The 23483-nt window shown below is 43.1% G+C and overlaps 1 protein-coding gene across 5 annotated transcripts in view; it reads right to left on the bottom strand.

The window, feature by feature from the left end:
* The window catches only part of HOOK3 (hook microtubule tethering protein 3), an 88253-nt gene that overhangs the window by 10277 nt on the left and 54493 nt on the right, over positions 1 to 23483 (bottom strand). For all 5 annotated transcript variants that reach the window (XM_019953362.2, XM_070781501.1, XM_070781502.1 and 2 more), the window contains exons 14-21: positions 19184 to 19253; positions 17096 to 17236; positions 12147 to 12234; positions 7801 to 7835; positions 5713 to 5795; positions 4569 to 4669; positions 3293 to 3397; positions 2512 to 2583 (exon numbers count right to left, since the gene is read on the bottom strand). In XM_019953362.2, coding sequence (XP_019808921.1) covers positions 2512 to 2583; positions 3293 to 3397; positions 4569 to 4669; positions 5713 to 5795; positions 7801 to 7835; positions 12147 to 12234; positions 17096 to 17236; positions 19184 to 19253 — 695 coding nt within the window. The remainder of the gene's footprint in view (positions 1 to 2511; positions 2584 to 3292; positions 3398 to 4568; positions 4670 to 5712; positions 5796 to 7800; positions 7836 to 12146; positions 12235 to 17095; positions 17237 to 19183; positions 19254 to 23483) is intronic.

The raw sequence follows: 23483 nt of genomic DNA, 5'->3' as shown, positions 1-23483 counted from the left end.
CAGTGAGCACTCTGAGCAGAAGGGGAAAGACGGCCTCAATGCTCATTGAATGAGCTGGAGACAACCCTGGCCAGAGAAATGGGAGGAGCTGAGGGTGGCCGGCTCCTCTCGCCAGTGACTGCAGACAAGACAATGGGAGCAAGTGGACACTGGCAACAAGGAGGCGGAAGGACGAGGGCCAGGAGGAGAGGCAGAAAGACGCGCAGAGAAGCTGGGCAACCAGCACAGAAGACGAGATACACCTCCCATCACCGGTCAGCTCCACAGAAACAGGAGTCAGGGCTCAGCGTTTTAGGTAGGCCCAAGGACACAACATCCTCCATTTTCCCAGTGAGAAAATCCAGGATGTGCTTTTCACTCAGTTTGAAACTAAACCATTTAAGGATCTGAGGACAATGGACAAATATCTATTGGTAATATTTAACCTACTGATTTGCCTACATATATTAACATATATTAAAGGTATATTATTAAAATACACCTTTTTAAAAAAAACTTTCATAATCGAAACAACTTATTCAACTTCTTGACACAATGTTTAAGATCTCAGGATCCATCACAAGGCCATTCTCTGAGATACTTAATACCTTTCACCAGGTACTAAGCTACTCATCACCTTCACTTCCATTTCAGTTGTCTGAAATGCAGAACTTGCTGAATGTATATATGAAGTTTCTGTTGTTGTTCCTTTAATCACTTAGTTATATCTGACTCTTTGTGACTCCATGGACTGTAGCCCACCAGGCTCCTCTGTCCATGGAATTCTCTAGGCAAGAATACTAGAGTGAGCTGCCACTCCCTTCTCCAGGGGATCTTATCGGCCCAGGGATTGAGCCCACATCTCCTGCACTGGCAGGTGGATTCTTTACCACTGAGCCACCAGGGACGCCCATGAAGCTTTTCCAGCCATCTCACCTGAACAGAACTTGTGAGATCCTGCTGGGAGATATTCCTTCATTCTCTGTGGACTTGAAAACTATCAATAGGCTTCTTCTTTAATACCATATCACGGAGTAAATCAGTTTGGTTCCATAATATGTGAAATCATAAAAATCAATCAGCTCTATGAAATTACTAGTAAGGACGGAGGGCCCGGGCTCCAAGGCTGCTGCTAACTACCCGACGGAGGACAGAGAGGCGCCAGCGCGGGGAGAGTCAGCACCGGTTCCCAGAGACCTCCCCTAAATACAGTTTTTTCTTATTTTTTTTACATTTTATTTTCAACTAATCTATATTAACAGTAGTGGTACCATAAACCCAGTAAGATTCCCTCTTTACTTTTTTAAAATTGGGATAAAATCTTAAGTATGTATCTTTAACCAAGGCAAATAAATGTGGACATGGCATAAAATTGTGTGAATTTCTGACAAAAGCTCAAATCACACTATTAGCAGACCTGGGACACTAACCTTTAAGACACAGTACCAACTGTAACTGTAAAATGGTATAATTTACAATTATAATTGTAAAATGGTATTGTGTCATGAAACACAACTACAGGGTCAAATGGGTATGGGGAAAGGAATCAGTCTCAGGCGACTAAACTCACATTTGGAAAAGGCAAAAGTGGTCGTGTTGGGAAGAAGAACAAAGAAGAAAAAGAAGGGCTTCCCTGGTTGGCTCGGTGGTAAACGATCCGCCTGTCAATGCAGGAGACACGGGCTCGATCCCTGGTCCGGGGAGATCCCAAACGCTGCGGGCAACTCAGCCTGTGTGCCGCAAGTGCTGAGTCTGTGCTCTAGAGCCCGGGAACTGCAAGCACTGAGCCCACGGGCCCTAGGGTCTGTGCTCCCAACAAGAGAAGCCACTGCAGTAAGAAGCCTGTGCACCCCAACTAGAGAACCCCCCACCCCCGCACTGCACTAGAGAAAAGCCCACACCGCAACCAAGACCCAACGCAGCCCAAAAGGAAACAAATAATTAAAGTTATTAAAAAGACGACGAAAAGGTCTAGGAAAAAAATATTGAAAAAAAGTACAGCATTCTTCAAAATCCACAGCTCTTTGTATCTGGAAAAACCTTACTGAAAGTCAAAATGCTGGTGAGCATTTATTTTCCCCTGCCATATGTACATTTTTGTGTGTATTGGAAAATTCAATTTCAAATTTCAGGATCCCACACTGAACATTTACCAAACCCTGTGAGACAATTAAACTATCTTTGTTATAAGAACCAGTCCTGCAAAGTCAGTGAAATAGTCCCACAAAAAAAACCTACTCCATCTGTGTTTAGATATGACTGAAGTCACTATGCCCAAGGACAAAAGGTTCTGAGAGACAGAAAATTTTCCATCCTTCAGGACAGTGCCCACAGTGTTCTAACCCCGTTTATGGTGGGTTCTCGTATCTGCTGTTCGGCCCTAAGATCAGCGTTAGGGTTTTGTTAGTGTGTGTTAGGACGGCAATTACTTTTCAGATTCATTCGGTAGAATGACTTCTCCACTAAAGGAGTATAACAAATAATACACATTCATTGAACTTTGCGAAGTGTTTTGACGTGTTATTTTCTTACCATGTTGTACCAGGCACTGACAATATATTTCTCTTCCATCTCTCTTTGACTCTTTGTTTTCTCATATTCTTTCTAAAAAGCAAGCACATGTAAGCATGTAAACATGAAAAACATTCAACACCAGTAAAAATCTAATTTATGCCCATCTAAATTCATGGGCACCACTGTACAGCTGGCCCTCTATATCCACAGGTCCCACATCCACAGAGTCAGCCCACTCCAGGCCCAAAACAGAAAACACAGGGCTTCCAGGTGGCTCAGTGGTAAAGACCCTCCTGCTAAGGCAAGAGACACGGGTTCCAGCCCTCAGTCGGGAAGATCCCCTGGAGAAGGAAACGGCAACCCACTCCAGTGTTCTTGCCTGAGCGATTCCACGGACAGAGGAGCCTGGGGAGCTACAATCCATGAGGTCAGGGGGTCACAAAAAGTTGGACACAACTTAGTGACTAAACAATGACAAAAAACAAACAAAAAGCCATATATTCCAAAATAGAAAAAAACAGACAAAAAAATCCGTAGCATTTACACTGCATGCAGGCAGACTTGTTACTGCCTGAGCAACCAGGGAAGACCTCGCATAACTAATCTGGGGATGGTTTAGAGCACGTGGATGATGTACAGAGGCTGTATGCAAATAACCACATTCACTACTGCCTACAAGGGACTTGTGCATCCACAGACTTTGGTAACTGTGCCCTACAGATGTGGAGACTGTACACAGCAAGGCTTCTAGAATCAAAAATAAAAAAATCAAATGTCTTATCACATTATAGTAAACTACCTCCAATGAATGGAATTGCCGGTCCCGTTCCTGGAGCTGATTTTTAAGAGCTTGTATTTCTGGTGCTGCTCCTTGATTCTGTTTAGGATCTAAAGTACGGATAACCTGCAAAAAGGAATAAAAGGAAAAAATTTAAGTCTCAAATCTACAGTGTATAACATCTATGGCAGCAGTTATTAAAAAAATAAATAAATAAACCTTATGAGAGTCCAAAACTATCTCACAAGGATATTTTAAAATTTGAATGTATGAAATGATGTTCCCTTGTTACAACTTCTAATTATAGAAAAATTTAAAATTAAGTGAAAGAGTCCATTACAAGAAGTAATTCTGGCTTAAAATTCATCAATCACAGTGCAGTGGACACGACTGACGGCAGTCTTCCCCTTTCTGGTCCTCTGACTTGATTCAGGGGCCTCTGCCTCTGACCAGGTGTGTGAGCAGGGAACGGGGCTCGATGTCCACACGCCTGTCACTGTGACCATCTCTGCCAGAGGCTGGGTGGGGTTTAGACTCGGGCAGGGGACACAAGTCTAGCTGGGACACCTGCAGGCTTCCGGGAAGGGTCTTTTTGGCCCAGCAGTTTTACTATCAAAACCAGTCAAGCCTGCAGAAAAATGATCAATTCTACAGAAAACCTGAAAGAGCACAACAGTGAAACCGCATTTCCTTTAACACAGACTCCTTAGGCTCCCCCTCCACTCCAGTGCCTATTTCTACTTTTCATAAAATGGATTTTCACCCCAAAGTCCGGATTGACTTTCTAAAGGTAATTTATTTAACTGGTTCCAATGACCTCATTCTCCCTGGGAACTGCCAGCTGGGCCCAGAAGCCAGCTGAGATTCAGGCTGACCACAGCTGAGGCTCTTCAGGAGGCAGAGGTTGGCCCGCCTAGGGCGTGCAGCTCATCTTTTTGTTTTGGCCGCACAGTGCGGCATGTGGGATCTTAGTTCCCTGACCAGGGATCGAACCCATGCCCCCCAGCCTTGGAAGTGTGGAGTCTTAACGACTGGACCACCTGGGAAGCTGCTCACGCAGCTAACTTGAACTATTAGGCGAGGTGAGGACTGTCCCTCCTCTCCTACATGGAAAGGTGCTTTCCTCTTGATCATCAGAAGTAGCCCCGGGCTGGGGCACCGTTTCGGTCACTGCCTCCTGCTCGGGTACTTCTGGTCTGGTCTCCTCGTGGTCTGAGAGGTCATGGTTCAGGCGTGTATCACGAGACGTCAGTGAGCCACAATCAGAAAGCAGAGAGACCCGCAGACTCACACTTACACTTTTGGCTTTCTCTAGGTATTTCTTATATCGTTCTTCCATTTGCTTCATTTCCTCCTCTTTCTTCCGTAAAGCTTCTTGTAATTCTTCAATTTTTAAGGCTATTGATGAGACAGTAGACCGTAACAACTTTAAAAAGACTTCAACTGACAAAACAGTAAATAGTTAACAGCTTTGAGAGATAGTTTGGTCTATTCTTATATATAATTTAATTTTTTAAAATCCACGATCTTTTTTTAACAGAAAGCTTTTCTTAGAAATAAAAACTACACTATGGAAGTACACAAATTATAAAAAGCATTCATTGAAGGCTAAAGGGATAACAAAATGTGGTCTATGTATACAAACAGTTGAGTATTATTCAGCTTCAATCCTGATACACGCTACAGCATGGAGGCATCATACCAAGTGAAAATGAAAGCCATTATGCGAAGTGGAATAAGCCAGACAAAAAAGGACAAATATTGTATGATTCCACTTATACGAGTTGTATACAAGAGTCAAGTGCAAGGGGCTGAAAGCAGAATGGAGGTGACCAGGGGCTGGGAAGAGAGGAGGTGTGGAGTGGGTGTTTAATTAGTAGAAAGTTTCAGTTTAGGCAGATGAAAAAGTTCAGGAGATAGACAGTGGCTGTATGATATTGCAAATCTACTAAACATGTCACTTAACTGTATACTTAAAAATGGTTGAAATGGTCATTTTTATGTTATGTATATCTCACAACACGAAAAAAGTAAAAGTCTGTATTGCTCCCACCTCCACACAAAAGAATAGACAAAGTCAAGTTACCTACATGTGCAAATACCAACAAAAGTAAAATAAGTCTGGTTGACATACTGCAACTGCACTACGAAGATAATTTCATAAAATATACATTAGCATTCATAGTTAAGGAAAAATCACAATGGAATTAGAAATCTAAGCACTATTGTATAGATGACCATACACACACACACACACACACACACACACACACACACACTCTCTCTCTCTCTGTGCTTTCTGTGAACAGGGCACATTCCTTGATTGCTAGAAAATATATAATAGGGCCTATTTCTAAAAGAACAAAATTTTACATAAACTTATTATCATGAGGGTAATGCATGGCTAACCAACTGAAAACTGATCATCAGGAAAAACTCACAGCTGTTGTTAAATCTTGGCTCAAGATCTTCGATGATGGCCCTCTTCTTCTGCAGCTCGTTATTGGCTTCATGCAGCTTCTCTCTGCAACAAAATATGTAACTGTGTCACCTACTACTGTTTTCCATTTTCTTCACTTGAAAGATGTAAGTTCTTTATTCTTAGGATACAGTAGCATATAGCACACAAATGCTATGAAACCAAGATGCAAAGACTTAACCAACATCAACATATTAATACTTTCTAAAGGACTAAAGCCTAGAGACAAAAACCCCAGAGTCTGAGACAGTAGCCATTCCTTCATATAAACCTTCAGCCCGGGGCCAAGTTCAGCCATGGCCCGTTTCTGTGTAGAGAGCCTTTAGGACACAGAGCCTTGGTTTGCATACTGTCTACGGTTGCTCTCAAATCAGAAATCGGTGGTTGTGACATAGACTATGGTTTGTAAAACCTTGTTCCTTATAGAAAACGCTTCTGACTCCTGATCCAGAGGGTCGCAGAGTCCTAGCTGGGACCGTAACTACTACTGTCAAGACTGTTGTTTTCAGCTTTGCAGCTTGTGCTGATGTGTCACGGGAGCCATGGGGAACTGATACAGGCCTCCCCTTCACTAATAAGGTGTTTTTGATGAAGATTTTTACCATGTAGACGACTGAACAAAGAACCATGGTCAGACAGTAGTTTTATGAAACAACAGGCATTCTATTTTCTGCAACAAGGGGTGGGAAATGACAAAAGGACAGACTTCAGCATGAAATTCTCCCTGCAGGTCACCTCCCAGTGGCTGGGAGGTGACAGGTGCTGTTCTAGAAGTGTAAGCACCTGCCCAGGGTTAGACCTGCTACCCTGTGTCAGTGGCTCGGAGCACTCGCTTTCCCCACATTGAAGAAGAAAGCGGACAGCATGCAGAAACTGCCAGCCCGGAGAACTCTTTCCAATCCCCGCAGGACAACCACGCGAGTTCTGTGCACCCAGGGTGTTTGGTTCACCACAGCCCACCAATGGAACACTCCACCAGGCTGGCAACCCACGGCCACCCACACTCAATGTCTGTAAGGACAGAGTTCGGCCAGGGTACAACAGGGAGAAGGACTCAAGTTGATACTAGGTGTGAGAGAAATCACAAAACACGCCTAACATCGTCAACCTCCGATAAAGAGGTTGACAAACACTTCTTCATGAGAAAACAAATGTTGTATTTTAAAATGGAATCTTCTAGATTAAAAAGTCGTGTTCGGGTATGCTTGCAATGCAAGGAAGTGTTTGAAAAGCTGCTACTGTTCACAAGCTTAATGATACTTTAAAACATTTATATAAAAAGGAAGGTTCAGCTGGCCACAGGCTCCAGAGCTGGTAGAGTGCAGCCTGGGGGCCAAATTCAGCCTGTGGCCGCTTTCAGGGTAGAAAGCTTTGGGGACACAGTCAGAGCACTGGTTTAGATACTATCCACGGCTGCCTTTGAGCCACAGCTCAGTGGCTGTGGCACAGACCATGGTCCGCAGAACCTGAAGCAACTGCTCTCTGTTCTTACAGGAAACACTTCTGCCTCCTGATCCGGAGGGTCACACAGTCCTACCTGGGACCATAAACACTACTGTGAAGACAGAAAACTCTGGAAGCTCACATGAGAACACAGTTCTAATGCAGCAGTTGGTTGATTCAAGGACCTTGGGTGCAGATGACCCTTTAGACCAGGAGACCCCCAACCCCGGGGCCACAGGCTGGCAGCAGTCCGTGGCCAGTTAGGAACGAGGTGGCACAGCAGGAGGCGGGCAGCCAGTGAGGCGGTTTCGTCTGTATTTACGGCCGCTCCCTACCGGTCACATCCACACCCGAGCCCCGCCTCCCGTCAGATCAGCAGGGGCGTTAATAAATGCCATGTGCTGGAATCATCCCGAAGCCATCTCCCCCCTCCCTGTCCGTGGAAAAACCGTCTTCCATGAAAACCAGTCACTATTAACGTGTCTCCTGATCGTCTCCACCTTGAGGGCCACTCGGGCCCCTGCCTAGATGCTCTGTAACCACCAACACAAAACACTTCTGCTTCTCTGGACAACCCGACAACGGCTGCAACAGCTTTTATACTCACAGATGCTCTTCAAGCTTCTTCTTTAGAAGAACTGACTGAAAATGGGAAATAGAAAATAGTTTATTACTTGACATTTTAACGAATACATTAATTACTTTAAAAAAAAAATGACGAGTACTTGTTCAGGGTGGCAAGTAACTCTGAGCAAGCCCTCAGTAAGTCCTCTGGTCAAAGTTTGAAAATACATGATGTACCCAAGTTTCTCTCTCTCTTATAAGGGAGACAACAGCTCATAAGTGATAGCAATCAGTATAAATTCTGCCTATCTAAATTCTCTATAGCCAGGGAAATGAATAAAAAAGTCCTTCAGGTACAGACCGAATATTCTTGGACACAACTGCCTATCTAAATTCTCTATAGCCAGGGAAATGAATAAAAAAGTCCTTCAGGTACAGACCTAATATTCTTGGACACAACAGGCAGGTAAAGTCTAATAATAGCAAGAGACTTTCCCTAAGACTTTTTGGGATTCCCTGGTGGCTCAGACGGTACAGAATCTGCCTGCAAAGCAGGAGACGCAGGTTTGATCCCTGGGTTGGGAAGATCTCCTGGAGGAGGAAACGGCAATGCACTCCAGTATTCTTGCCTGGGAAATCCCACGGAAAGAGGATCCTGGTAGGCTATGGTCCATGGGGTCACAGAGTCAGAACCAACTGAGTGACAAACACATACGCAAGATACTTTTTATCCACGCTATTGTTTTCCGTGAGTCATGGGACCAACTCATGCAAACACTGAGTGACTCAATCCGAGATTCCTGATACGCGCGGGCTGCAAATAACTTACATGATGGAACGCGCAAATGAAGGAAAAGTCAGCCACAGCGTTTAACATGCTGGGGAATGCAGCTTTGACTGGGTATTAAAAAAAAGTCTCCTGAGATGCAGGAGATCAGAACGTACGCAAAATAAGCAAAGAATAATGGCATTCCATACAGGACCGCCAGGTTTCATGATCAAACTCAGCACTAGCGGGGTACATATTATGAATGAATTTTATGAAGTAGTCCATGTTGAGATACATGGTTACATAATTAATTTGGTTGAATTCAAATAATACAGACTTAGAAAACAGACTGTCCAGTCAGTGCAGAGCCATATGGGGGGACACACCCCTCACACCGGGCGCTTCCAGTTTCAGCCCCCTGACTCAATGATTGCTGTAATCGCTTACTCCGGCCCATTCTGAGCCAGCCCTGCAATATTCAGACACCCTGCTCTGCTGAGTGTGTCAACTGCAGCCAGGTGAATGGGCCACAGTGTTCACCACTGCATCTCCCAGGCAGAGAGAAAGACAACAATCCTGCTGGCTTTTGATTACTGCTGTCCCTTCTCCAGTGCAGAGGGTGAAATGAACACATTTTAAAAAAACATCTTAGCTTTCATTTTGCACTCATGTTTTGATTAGGCTCTAAGCAAAATTCATTGTCAATGTTTATTCTGAGACAGTATGCAGGAAGTAAGATGATGATTTAATCTCTCAAAAGAGAGCGGTTACCTGGCTGGGCACGGCCCTGAAGCTTGTCACGGGTGTTGACTTGTGTTAACCTCACCACAGTGGGTGCCATCAACCCCTCTGGGGGCTGAGGGATGCCCGGGCGTCTCCAGGGGCAGAGCCCGCACTAGAGCCCAGGCCTGCAGAGCCCAGCGTCTACGCACGGCCTTCATGCCCCCGCCTCCTGGGCCACATGCCTCCCCAGCTGAAGACTGGTACTCTCATAAAGTGTGGCAGGAGGGGGTCAGACCGTGGCAGCAAGCTCGCATCACAACACTTTATAAAACAAACCAGTTATGACACTGGGTAGGAGCGCGGTGGGGAGAGAAAGGAGCCGAGTTCCTGTCAGTCTGACTTATTAGGTTTTTGATATCCTTTAAATATCTTAATTGTAAAGGACATAAACCTATATTGGTTATCTTCATTTTGCATAGAAGCCCCGTAATTTAAAATTTCAACAACATCAACTATGATGGCAGATAATGCATAAACCAAAACACTGCTCAATATATAGAAATGAATAGGAAGCCATACTTACAATAGCCTTGAGCAGAGACCATGCCAAGAGACAGAGAGGACACATTAGTATGAAGCATACACAGCAGCCAACAGAAGGAACGATTTAGTAATTCATGAACAGAAGTAAAAGATATGCATTTTGTTCAAAAAATGTACATTTTTCTTTCTTCTACGATCTCATCCTGTCTTGTTCTCTGGAGTTTTATACACTGTGGCTAGCTCAAATTATCCATATGCCTGGATAGAACCAATGCTTTTCTGCTTCCACGCTAAAAATAAATGACATAAAAATAATAATAAAAATGTGCAAACCATGCTACTCTGCCTTAGGTCACAGGACTGTGCTTTTGATAACAGAAATAAGCGGAAAGTGTGTTTCTTCAGAGAGGACGCATCTCACTTGGCAGGGGTTCTGTGCATGGCATGTTTGTTGAGGCAACACTGCAGGTTGAGTGGGAGACAGAAGACAAAGCATCAAACATCTGCTGGGCAAGAACCGCACGGCGGGGCCCACGTGTTCCTCCACATCGTGAGAGTGAGGAAAGCTTCTATCTGAATCTTTATAGAGGAGAGCGCTCTGAGAGGAATTTCAGGAATTTACAGCAAAACATCTCATTAGCATCTGAACAGTCAAATAAACTAATTAACGCTAACAGTACTTTTAGGGTTGGCAACTCATTTCTGAAATATCCTCTCTTGAAGTAGTGACATGCAACGTATTTAATTAGATTTCATTCCCACAGCAGTATCTAATCAGGCCATGTAAAATTATTTTTTGTAGAATAAATCTCTTTCTGTATGTTTTAATATTAGAGAAACAAGTATAGCGGTTATTGCCCTGAGGCTGAGCAGATACTGATGTTTTGCCATGTTTACCTCCTATGATCCACACATTCTTCTCCTCTCTGCAGATCAACAGGAAGTCTCCTCAGTTTCCAAGACCAAAACCAAGATTACATTGACCTCAGTTTAAGGGACCTAGTGGTGCCACTGAACTAAGAGACGTCACTTCGGCTCACCTCTAAGACCCCCTTGGTTAGGTTTACTAGTATTTTCACACCCGAATGGTGGCTCTGCTTGGCATTTAGTGTTCTGGATAAAAGTAAATTAGTTCCATTTTAATAACGGAATGAGGTAGTTTAAATGCTGGTGAGAATCTGGGGAACTGGGAATCCACGTGGGGAGCTAAGAAGAACAACAAATTAGAGGATAAGCTGCAACCTGTGACCTCAGAGAGCACGTGGCCAGCATAACCCAGACGGTGCTTAAGAAACCTAAGAAATCAGGTCACGGATGAGCTTTCGGATCTCACACCCTGAGGCCTTGAGCAATAATACTGTTTTGTCTTCACACTCTCTTACATTACTAAGGCTGGATGGAACTGGATGGGTCTACAGCTTTGACGCGGAGCGCCCAGAATGACTCCAACGAGAGAACAACCAAACAGGTTTATACTCAAAAGCCAGATTACGCTGGTAATGAGAAAAAAATCACCAATTGATGGAAGCAAAGATTGGTCATGAACATTGTTTTTATCCCCTCTTCACATCACTTTTGAGGACTCTGCAAGTGTAGCTCTATTGTACACAGCTCATTAAATGTACAGGATTTGTAAAACTTGACTGCTGCACGCCTTCATCAGACTGACTGCTACGTGCCGCGTGAGCACCTTGATGGGCAGGGAGCAGAAGGAGGTGGAGGAGGAGCTGTTTCTGCCTCCACATCCGTGCTGTATCCTAGGCAAGCACCCGCCGAACAGGCAGGGCTGTGACACACGGGCAGAGGGAAAAAAGGTCAGCGAGCTTCTATCTGAGCGCGCGCGTGCGTGTGTGCGTGTGTGCGTGCGTGCGTGTGTGTGTGTGTGTGTGTGGGCAAGGGCAGAAAGAGGGACTCATAAACCTGGAGAGGGTAGGATTCTAGGAAGGGCATCATTTTCATAAAACCAAATTTCCATCGAACAGTGCTACCTGAGCATGCTGAGATCGTGTCAGCACTTTTTTTTTTTGACCAGAAGGAAAATCAATACTCTGAAAACTGAGTTGAGCATCCATGGAACACAAAAGCCCAATACCTTAGCTAAAAACTACAAATGAACTTCTAATTCCCAGCAGGGTGAATCTGAGACAAAAAGCACTGTCTGGTCTTTTTATAAGCAATGTTAGTAAAAGGAAAACACTGTTTCTTTTCTATAACCAATATCATCACAATTATGTTGATAGAGACCATCAAAAAAAAAAGTTACAGCTTTTCTAAACATCATGAAACTATTGGACCATAGTTAAAAGTACATAGTATACTTTTAATATACTCATAGTATAAAAAGTAAGACTTACATCTTCTGCCTTTGAGCCTTGATCCTGTAAAGACTTTTGCAGTTCTTCCACTTGTGACTGTACTTCTAGGAGTCTTTGATTCACCAGCCTAGGAATCAAATGTACATTAATTTTCCAAGTTCTGACTGAACTTATACCTTTTCTCTTAGGTTTTCACATAATGAGCAAAACAAATTCTCATATTACAGTTGGAGCAATTCACTTTTCTCATTATTTCTGTATAGCTTGAAGTTTTGACGATGACATCCATTGCAGTGTTTGACAGACACATTGTGTTGAGCTGGTGTACTTGTGCACGTATATTCGTCTGAAATTCACTTCAATATACACTTATTCAAGTGAGTGCTCAGTGCACTGCTAAAAGGTCCTCGTGGGCTGTCGCTGGCGGTCCAGTGGTTAGGATTCAGCACTTTCACTCCCAGGGACCCAGCTTCAGTCCCTGGTCAGGGAACTAAGGTCGGGCAAGTCTCTGGGTGCAGCCAAAAACAAAAAAACTGCACTTGGGGAGGCAATATGTAAACAAATAAAATTCAAGATAAATACTTCAACACAGCACACAGAAGTATACAGAGGAGTGAGAACTGCTCAAGGAAGCGAGGACCGCACCTAATAGTGTGGAGGGGTCAGGCCTCACCTGAACCGAGACCAGAACAATAAATAAAAGGCTTGTGTGGTTAACGGTGGAAAGGGGATTCGAGACCGAGAATTCAGCACGTCCACAGTGCACAGAAAGGGAGCAGGCACAATGAGTTCAGGAATTATATGGCTGAATTCTACGTTATGACGACATTATGAGGGGAAGGCAGGCTGCAGATGAAACCAGAGGAGAGGCTGGGCCACCTTGTGTGAAATTCAAGTGTGTTTTCATTTATCCTGGGCTCAGTCGCTCAGCTGTGTCCGACTCTTTGTGATCCCGTGCACTGTAGCCCGCCAGGCTCCTCTGTCCATGGGATTTCCCAAGCAAGAATAATGGAGTAGGCTGCCATTTCCTATAACTGCACCTAAAATTTGGTTGCAAGGGAAAAGAGCCCAGCCAGCATTTAAAAATGCTGACTCTGGAGCTCTGTCTCCACAAATTCTCTATAGATCATTAGGCTGCAACGGTCGGGGGACTAGTGGGTCTTGGGTGATGCTGAAGGAGCCGAGAGTATTTCAGAAAGATCACGGTGCCGTGCAAGTCGAAGAGATCATTTTGGAAGGCGGAGAGCAGCAGGAAAGCAGGAAGCCCGGGCGGAGGCCACCGCAGTGATGACTACGCTTCCCTGAAACAGACGGGGTCAGAGGAGGAGATGCACAGAAGACATAAACGAACAGAAGGAGCAAAAAACCACCGAGGATTGTACTCTCAGCAACCAAGAGCCACTTACCACGAAAGGGAACGCAGGAGGAACAGGCTGAGCCACAGCACAAAGAAACTTGCTTGCTATTTGTTGAAAACTGAGTGATGGAAATGCCTGTTACAACGGCTGGACCCTTGCAACTGGTGCCCAGCAGGAGGGCACAGCGGACCCTGGGGCCGTCTGGCGACGACTGGGGCCGTGAGCATGAACGACAGTGGCTGCAGAAAGTGCGGCCTGGCGCACAAGAGACCAGGAAGGCCCCCAGCAGATCACCAAGCAGAGGGCGGAAGGGACGGCTCACCCTGGAGAGGACCCAGGGACTCAGAAGGAACAAGCCAGGGCTGCTCCTGAAGCTGAGAAGAACTGAGGAAGGGGAAGTGATCAACCATGAACAAGGTAAAGAGGGGAGGAAGAGAAGTCCAGGATGCTCCCATGGGGCTGGCAGGTCTAGTAAAAAACACTTTAGAAAAAGTCAGATGCCCCCCAATTAAGGACAAAACAGGGCAATGACTAGAATCCAAACAGCCAAGAATTTCGGCATGAAATTTTTTTTACTCAACAAGAAATTCTTCTTAGAAACCTCCAGGTGCTATAATTTAGTAAGAATCACAGTAAAGATATAATAAACCTATAATAATAATTGGTATTTTTTCACATGAAGGAATCTGCTTTTCCACTCAGTGAAAGAATTATATGAAAATTCATATTCAATATGGGAACAGAGGTACATAAGTACATAACTGACTGTAACTTTGTTTAATTTTCTCAGGAAGCAATAGGGAAAATATATCAAACTCTAAGACTATTTCAACTTTCCATCCTAGCGATTTTTGAAATTTATTTCGTCAACAAATACTATTACTAGGTGGAGGCCATTGTAAATGTCATAACACACAGTCTAAAATACTAGTTAAAGTACAGCTCAAGCATGTACACACGTGTATGAAGCTATAAAATGTGTGTAAATATGTATGAGAAAGTTCACCGACAAAAGAAGTGAGGATTGTAATGCCGACCTCGAGGGTCAGAGATTCCGACGTGGTTCTACTCTGGATCCTTCGTGCCTCTCCTAATACTGCTGGAGGGTCAGCAGGTATCACGGATTTTAACAAATGCCAACTTACTGGCAAAACTAACTGGAGAGGACTTTGGAGGCTGAGCTCTCCTTCTAAGGTGAGGAATGGCGTGAGCAAATTGGATTCACGGTCACACAGCCGCAAGGCCCAGTGGGACCGAAACTCTGCTTGCGTGGCTCTAGTCCAGTGCTGGCAACTGGCAGGTTAAGGCAGAGACCAGGTAACGTGAGTACTTATTAAACTCAGCAAGACAACACACGACAATTCACCTAAGAGGAAAAGCATCCAGTGAGGGGGACGACGGGAAGGAGAATGTTTCACAAATATGGCAGAAGACACACTGGTGGACTAGAGGCTTTGCAGTCAGGTAGCCTGGGTCTCAGTCCGAATTCCTCCATCTGCAAAACTTTAGTAAAGTAAGACCACATGTTTAAAACACTCAGCACAGTGTTTGGAACAAACAGTGGCTTAATAAACGCTAGCTGCTATTATTATTACTGTGGCAGGTCATAAAACCCACAGATGGCTATGACCCACAGGTAAGTTACTCGTGTTGCAATCTGATAAACCAACACAGCTGTAAGTAAGAGGCACTTGGAGGTAACCAGTCATCTGGACGTGCAAGTGCTACAGTACGAACGTCAAGTAGTCGTTCTGTTTTTAAGGAGAAAAGCTGTAGTAAGGCCTGTGAAAGACATGGCAAGTGTGATAGAAGATGTAGCAGGTGTTGATTCCTGACAAGAAATCAGTGTCGGGAGCAGGCTCTCCTGCTGCTGCTGTTGCTGCTGCTAAGTTACTCAGTCGTGTCTGACTCTGTGCGACCCCAGAGATAGCAGCCCACCAGGCTCCTCCGTCCATGGGATTTTCCAGGCAAGAGTACTGGAGTGGGGTGCCATCGCCTTCTCCAAGGCTCTCCTGACTAAGATACTAAGATACAGTGGAGGCCGAGGATGGATGGGTCAATCAAGGTGCTCTCACCTGGGCTCTGCGTGATTGCCACCTATTTTCCACTGTTCTCATTCCTCTCCCTTCTCTTTTCCCACTTTTTCTAAGTATTTTTTAAATAAAGTACTCATTATCTCTGCTCCTAAGAGCTGATATGCAAATGTCTCCTTCTGTTTATATTCAATTACGCTCTAATAAATCACCCTATTGTATACACTGTTTGCTGATTCTCCCTCAGCAGGTTTAAAAATTAAAGTCACAGGAAGAAAGGTAGAGTATGTAAAACTGTCATAACAATTTTGACTCCCAAGACTGACTCATACCTGGAAAATGCCAAATCTATCAGGCATAATAAGCAAAGAATCTGTAATATCACATAAACTGTGAAACTATTTATAAAAATGTCAAATCCCTCAAAAAATGACAGAATATCACAGCTCTAAGACAAAGAAAAGACACCATGTGTTTGGGATCTAAGAAACGTTTCCAAAAAGGAAAAGAATCAGAAGATTGTCACAACAAAATATAAAAGTAATCCTTGCCAGAGTAAGAATTGCTTTTAAAAGTAGTTGGAATGACTGCCTACTGCAATACTCTGAAAACTTACAACTTACAAGCAGGAAAGTGATGTGCTTATTAGATTTGCAGACTCTAAATTCTCAAAATAATTGAATTATTCATAAGATGGATGATTTCAAACAGATTAAAAAAAGAAAGCTCTATCAATTCGTTATGAGGGTTCCCACTATTTTCCTTACACCAACTGATTCTTTGAAACATCAGCTTGTCTAAACAAGGCAAACTTATTAATCTGATCACGACGACGAAGTAAAAGTGTCTCCAAAGACTGTCAATTAATGGTGACATTATTTTATCCTCTAGGTTTTTTTTTAAAAGATTTTATTTATTTTTAATGAATTAATTTTGCTTTTGGCTGCGCTGGGTCTTCGTTGCTGCGTGGGGGCTTTCTCTAGCTGTGGTGAGTGCGAGCTAATCTCCAGTTGTGGTGCGTGGGGTTCTTATTGCCAAGCCTTCTCTGGCTGCTCTAGGGCGTTCAGGCTTCAGTAGCCGTTTCCCCAGGCCCTAAAGCATGGGCTCAGGAGCCACGTCCCCCGGGCCCTAGAGCACGGGCTCCGTAGGTGTGCACCCCAGGCCCTAGAGCCGGAGTTGCGTCCCCCGGGCCCTAGAGATCACGCTCAGGAACCGTGTCCCCCGGGCCCTAGAGCACGGGCTCAGGAGTTGTGGTGCACGGTCTTCATTGGTCCTCAGCACGTGGGGGCTTCCTGGACCAGGGATCGAACTCGTGTCTCCTGCACTGGCAGGCTGTTTAAGCTTCTAGTTTTAATTAGTGATTAGGAAGGGGGAACGGCAGGACTTCGGTATCATTTTGCCTGAAGAACTGAAGATGGGGCTTCTATCACAGAGACACAGCCCTTTTGGGCAAATCTGCCTGTAAGTGGAAAAAGTACTTGTGAAATGAGATGGAGGAGAACACTCTCATTTGCCCCTGCAGCTCAGATCATTTGCCCCTGCAGCAGTGTTTGAAGGGATCAGATCACGGTGAGTGGAGTGGCCGCCGCGCCCTCACCTGTTCTCTGTCTCCAGCTCATTCTTGCGGAGGTTGGCGTCATCCAGAAGGCTCTGCAGCAAGGCAATCTTCTCATTGTCGGAACCCTCCTGGTTGATTTTCAACATCTTATTCTCATGCTGAAGACGAATGAGCTTCTCCCTGAGAGCGGAAGAAAAACAGATTAACATGGTTATCAAAATCCAGCGAGGCACCATTACAGATTTAATACGTAGAACAGAAATGAAAGAAAAAAAGAACCTGCAAGAAATTTAGCTCCTAACTGGCTGAGACAGCACATCTCAGGTCTCAAACCTTTTCTTTTTATAATAGAATTGATGGTATGAAGATAAACAATCTCCAAGTATCATGATGTATAATGAATGAGGTTTCAAAATCCTATTTTCTTTCTGATTTAAACATTTACACATTCTGCCAAACTGCTCAAAAGAAGAGCTGTATAACCACAAGAAAAAAAAATGTTTTTGTAGTTCTCTGTGGCGATGGATACTAACTGAACTTACTCTGGTGATCATTTCACAACATATATGTATCCTTCATTCACATGTCAAATCATTATGTTGTACACCTAAAACTACTACAGAGTTATACGTCAATTATATCTCAATTAAAACACTGTATCTCTTTATTTTTAGTTTATGAGGTTTCTAACTTTTCCACACCCTTAACATTAGTGAAAATTATCACTTTTAATAGATTTTTGCAAACTGGAAAAGAAAACCTCACTATGTGTCAAGAATACTGACCTATGTCAATACTGGTCTATTAACGTGTTGAGAAGTTTCACCCCTTGCACTGTTTCACCTTGGTAGCTCTTGTAGACACAGAGCATATTTTAATTTTACTGAGTAATACTCAGTAGAAGCCATTTTGTTGAATCTTCATCATTGTTCTTTTCTCTCAGTTTAAAAATTCAACTTCATTACCTAAAAGCGTCCTTAAAATTTGTTTTTTGGACACAACCATTTATTTATAGGGGCTTCCCAAGTCGTGCCAGTGGTAAAGAGCCTGCCTGCCAATGCAGGAGACGTAAGAGACGCAGGTTTCATCCCTGGGTTGGGAAGATCTCCTGGAGAAGGAAATGGCAACCCACTGCAGTATCCTTGCCTAGAGAGTCCCATGGTCAGAGGAGCCTGGTGGGCTACAGTCCACAGGGTTGCAGAATCGGACATGACTGAAGCGACTTAGGATGCAGCATGCATTTATTTATAAATATTCATAAAATAAGTATTTATTTGTGAAACAAATTTTATTGGTCCAATAATAAAGTACCATATCAGATGGCAAAGAAGTAAAAGGTATTTAAGATGCTTCCAAAATTGGTGTTGCGTTACACACCTTCTGTACTTAAACAAATGCTAACAATAATAAATACTGTCTTCATTTATTCAACAAATGTTTGAATGCCTATGGCAACTTTCACAGTTTATAACTTTTACATAACTGTTATTTTAGCTAATACCTCCAAGGATGCTATCAAGAATCAAGGCTGGTGTTAACTTAAAAAGGGGGCAAATTAGCCCAAATAAGGTAAAAGCAATATTCAGGATTAATCATTATCCTTTTGCTGGACAGCTGATGCTTTCCAATCATTTACTCATTCTCATACATAAAGCCAGGCATACACTAAAATAAACAGAATATTTAAAATACAAATGTAAGGAACTTCTGAGGGAAGAGCAACAGAGACAGGGCAATGTTTCCTCCTGACTCTGCTTCTGTCTTCCCCAGACCATTTCTTGAACTTAGGTAATAAATCTCAGCGACTAAGTATTTTGCAGGCTAATGGCTAAGCATAACCTTTGTCTTTGGGCCACGTGGTTTCACGGCTAAGTGTCTGCTGAGGATACCCAAGCAGAGATGTGTCTGTCTGCATGTGTGAGACCCTGTCCTCCCCAAGAGAGAAACCAAGCTTCTGTACGGCCAGCTGAGAAGGTCTCTAACGTGCTGAAATCAAGGACACAGAGCCTCGAGTTCAGATTGAAAGTGTCAGTGATAAAGAGTAAGGAACTGGTCCTCTATATCACAGAGGAGTAAGTTTTCTACAACAATACTGTGAAGTGTGACTGGACTTCACCATCTCCTTACCTGATTTCCGGTGTGACGATCTCTGCTGCAAGACTGTCTGAAGACTCCTGACTTCCCAGAGGCATCAACCCTATAAACACACAAGCACTGACTCAAGGTCAAGAGAGACCACAACCACCTCCTTTAGTCCCTATATGAACCCTACTTTGAGCATTAAAGTACAAAAACTATGTCACAGTTGCCTTCCATCATCATCATCATTTTAACATTTTTAAGTGTACAGTTGAGTAACGCGAAGTCCTATGCTGATGCTAAGGCACCATTTTGTGGAAACATCACTACTGTCTATTTCCAAATGCTTTCATCACTCAATACATAAAATCTGTAACCATTAAGCAGTAACTACTCCCCACTGCTTTCTCCTTTAGCCCCTTGTAACTTTAATGCCAACATCTGGCCATTCTAGATACCTCACGCCAGCATCTGTCCTTCGGTGTCTGGCTCACTTCACCTAACACGCTGCTTTCAATATTCATTTATGTTGCAGCATTTATGAAAATTTCATCTCTTTATATGGCCCAATAATATTCCATTATACATACATATCATATTTTCTTTATTCATTTATCTGTTGACGGACACATGGTTGTTCCTGCCTTTTGGCTAATGTGAATAATGCTGCTGTGAACATTGGCATACCAGGATCTAGTTGAGTCCTTGCTTTGATTCTTTTGGGTATATACTTAGGAACAGAATTTTTAGATCATATGATAACTTTAACTTTTTATTATAAAGAACCATCAAACTCTTCCACAGTGGCTGACCCAATCTTACATTCCCACCAGCAATGCAAGAGGGCTCTGATCTCTCCACATCCTCATCAACATTTCTTATCTCCATTTTCCTTCTTTTTTGATGACAGCCATCCTGATGGATATGAAGTGGGACCTCAGTGTGGGTCTGATCTGCATTTCTCTAATGACTAACGATGTTGAACACTGTTTCATATACAAATTCTGGCCATCTGGATATCTTTGGAGAAACGTGTCTTTAAGTCCTTTGCTTGTTTGCTGCTAAGTTGTAGCAGTCCTTTATACTCTCTGGACATCAACCACTTATCAGATAAAGGATCTGCAAATATTTCCTCCCATCTTGCACTCCACCTTTTCACTCTATTGACAGTGTTCCTTGACACGGAGAAGATTTTAATTTTGATGAAGTCCAGTTTACCTGTTACTCCTTTTGCTGCCTGTGCTTTTGGTATCAATTCCAAGGAACCCCTGCTGAATCCAACATCATGATGATTCTCTATGGTTTCTTCTTAAAGTTGTACAGTTTTAGTCCTTACATTTAGGTTTCCATTTTGACTTCCTTTTCGTATATGGTATAAGGATGGACACCTTCCTTCTTCTGGATGTGGACATCCAGCTTTCCCAGCACAATCTTCTTGAAAGACTTTCCTTTCCTGCACTAAGTTGTCTTGATGCTCCTCTTGAAAATCAGCTGACCGTCTACGGGAAGGTTTATTTCCAGGCCCTTTATATTCGGCTCCATTGGTCTATACATCTGCCCTTTCACCTATACATACTATTTGGATTACTCTAACATTTTACTAAGTTTTAAAATCAGGAAGTGTAAGTGCTCAAGCTAATTTTTTTCTTTTTCAAGATTGTTTTGGCTTTTCAGGATCCCTTGAAAGTCTATGTAAACTTTAGGCTGGGTTTTTCTATTTCTGCAAAAAATACTATCAGCATTTTGATAAGAATTGCACTGAATCTGTAGATTGTTTCCGTGATGTCATCTTAACAATATTAAGTCTCCAATGAACATGGATATCTTCCCATTTAGGTTTTGATTTTTTTCAGCAGTGTTTTGTACTTTTCAGGGTACAAGTGTCTTTCTGGTTAGATTTAGTCCCAAGTATTTTATTCTTTTTAATCCTATTGTAAATCAAATTGTTTTCTTAATTTACTTTCCATATTGTTCACTGCTAGTGTATAGAAATGTAACTCATTTTTGTTGTTTGATTTTATATCCTGTAAATTTGCTGAATTCATTTTATTTGTTCTATTTTTTTTCGTGTGTGTAGTTTTTAAAGGGTTTCAACATATAAGAGCATGTCATCTGCAAACAGAAATATTTTTGGTTCTTCCTTCCCAATTTAGATTTTTTTTCTTTGTCCAATTGCTCCGGCTAGAACTTCCTGTAGCATGTTAACCGAAGTATAGAAGTGGTGGTAGCAGGCGTCACTGTCTTATTCCTGATCTTAGAAGAAAAGCTTCTGGTTCTTCATCACCGAGTACGCTGTTAGCTGTGGGTTTCTCATACGACCTTCCTCATGCTGCAGAAGTTTCCTTTCTAGTTTACATTATTTCTTTAATGAAAGGGTTTTGGACGTTGTCAGTTACCTTTCCTGCATCAATTGAGAGGATGATGTGTTTTTTCCTTCATTCTATTAGTGTGGTATATATTACACTGATCTCTATGTCTCTCTTATGCGAGTTTCACGTTGCTCAATTATAGCAGTTTTACAGTAACTTTTTTTCTGTTTTTTTGACATGGACCGTTTTTAAAGTCTTTATGGAATTTATTACAATATTGTTTTTGTTTTTTACATTTGCATTTTTTGGCCCTGAGGCATGAGGGATCTGAGCTCCCCGACCAGGGATTCAATCTGCACGGCCTGTGTTAGAAGGTGAAGTCTTAACCACTGGACCACTAGGGAAGTCCCTAAAGTAACTCTTGAAATCAGGATGTGTACGCTCTCTAGCTTTTTATTTTTTTTTGGTTATAGTGGACACTTTGTTTTTTCATATAAATTGTATCAGTAAAATCAGCTTGTCAATTTCTACAAAAAAGTCTGCTGAGAATCTGATTGGGATTGCACTGAATCTTTAGACCAATATGAAGAGAACTGCAGTCTCTCTCCACAACTGAATGTGGAATGTGTTTACCTTTATTTATATTTTTAATTTATCTTAGTAATGATTCATAGTTGTCAGTGTGGAAGTCTTGCATTTCTTTGCTAAACTTATTTGCAGTTCCTTCCTTAAGATAACTACTGTAATTTCACTTTCTGATTATTTACTAATAGTACACAGAAACGTATTTACACACTGATCTTGGACATTGAAACCTTGCCGAACTCAGCTGTCAGATCTCCTTTCCAATCTGAATGCCCTTCATTTCTTTTTTCTTTTTCTTCCGTGACTGCACTGGTGAGAAACTCCATGTTGAATACTGGTGGCTAGACTGAACAGCCTTGCTTTGTTTCTGGTCTTAGGGGAAAAGCATTTAGTCTTTCATCACTAAGTATGAGGTCAGTTGTAGGATGTTCACAGATGACCTCTACTAGGCTGCAGAAGTTTCCTTCTATTCCTAGGTTGCTAAGAGTGTTTACCATGGCTTATTTACAAAATGGAGACAGACTCACTGACATAGAAAACAAACTTAGGGTTACAAAAGGGGAAAGTGGGTGGGTAGGGGAATAAATCAGGAGTTCAGGATTGGCAGATGCAAGCTACTGTGTATACAATAAACCATAGGACTTCCCTGGTGGTCCAGTGGTGCAGAATCCACCTGCCAACGCAGGGCACACAGGTTCGAGCCCTGGGCCAGGAAGACTGCACACGCAGCGGAGCAGCTAAGTGCGTGAGCCACCACTACCGAAGCCCACACGCAGAGAGCCCGTGCTCCCCACCAACAGAAGCCACGGCAACGAGCAGCTGGAGCACTCTAACGAAGAGCAGTCCCCGCTCACACTACTAGATAAAAGCCCACACGCAGCAACAGAGACCCAGCACAGCAAGAAAAGAAACAAACAGAGAAACAAAATTATAAAAAAAAAAAAAAAAACTGAGCTAGGGTTTGATAAGCTGGTTCAGAAATAGGTGAAGAGGATAAGGAAAGACAGTGGTGACGAGAACACAGCTGAAATGCAGGTATGTAGGCTGGGTGACCTGGGAAAGAAGGCCATCAGCATGGTCATTAGAGGCCACAGAGGGGGCTGAAGGAGGATGGAGCGAATGAACAGGTTTGGCAGAAAGAGGGCGCAGGGAAAAGGAGGCTGCAGTCAGAGGAAAAGAGACAGTCTAGTTTCAGGCAACAGGAAAGCCAGGGGCTGGAAATACGAGTGGGAGTGAGCAGATGGTGAAGTGTACGAGCACCCAGCCAGGCTCACGTGCTCCCCAAGAGGTGGAAGGTAAATTCTCAGCTAAGTGCTGCTCCTTTCCTGTGAGGAGGAAAAGGTTTCTACTTTGGACGTTAAGTTCCCAAGTGGTGGGTGTTAGTGAACTGCTACCCACCTCACTTCTCAGCTGAAAGAAAGATCACTGATTTAGAAAGTCTGATATACTTTTAA

The sequence above is a fragment of the Bos indicus genome, chromosome 27 (assembly GCF_029378745.1).
Source record: "Bos indicus isolate NIAB-ARS_2022 breed Sahiwal x Tharparkar chromosome 27, NIAB-ARS_B.indTharparkar_mat_pri_1.0, whole genome shotgun sequence".
In the NCBI taxonomy this organism is placed as follows: domain Eukaryota; kingdom Metazoa; phylum Chordata; class Mammalia; order Artiodactyla; family Bovidae; genus Bos; species Bos indicus.
This window is presented reverse-complemented; position numbering and strand designations above follow the sequence as displayed.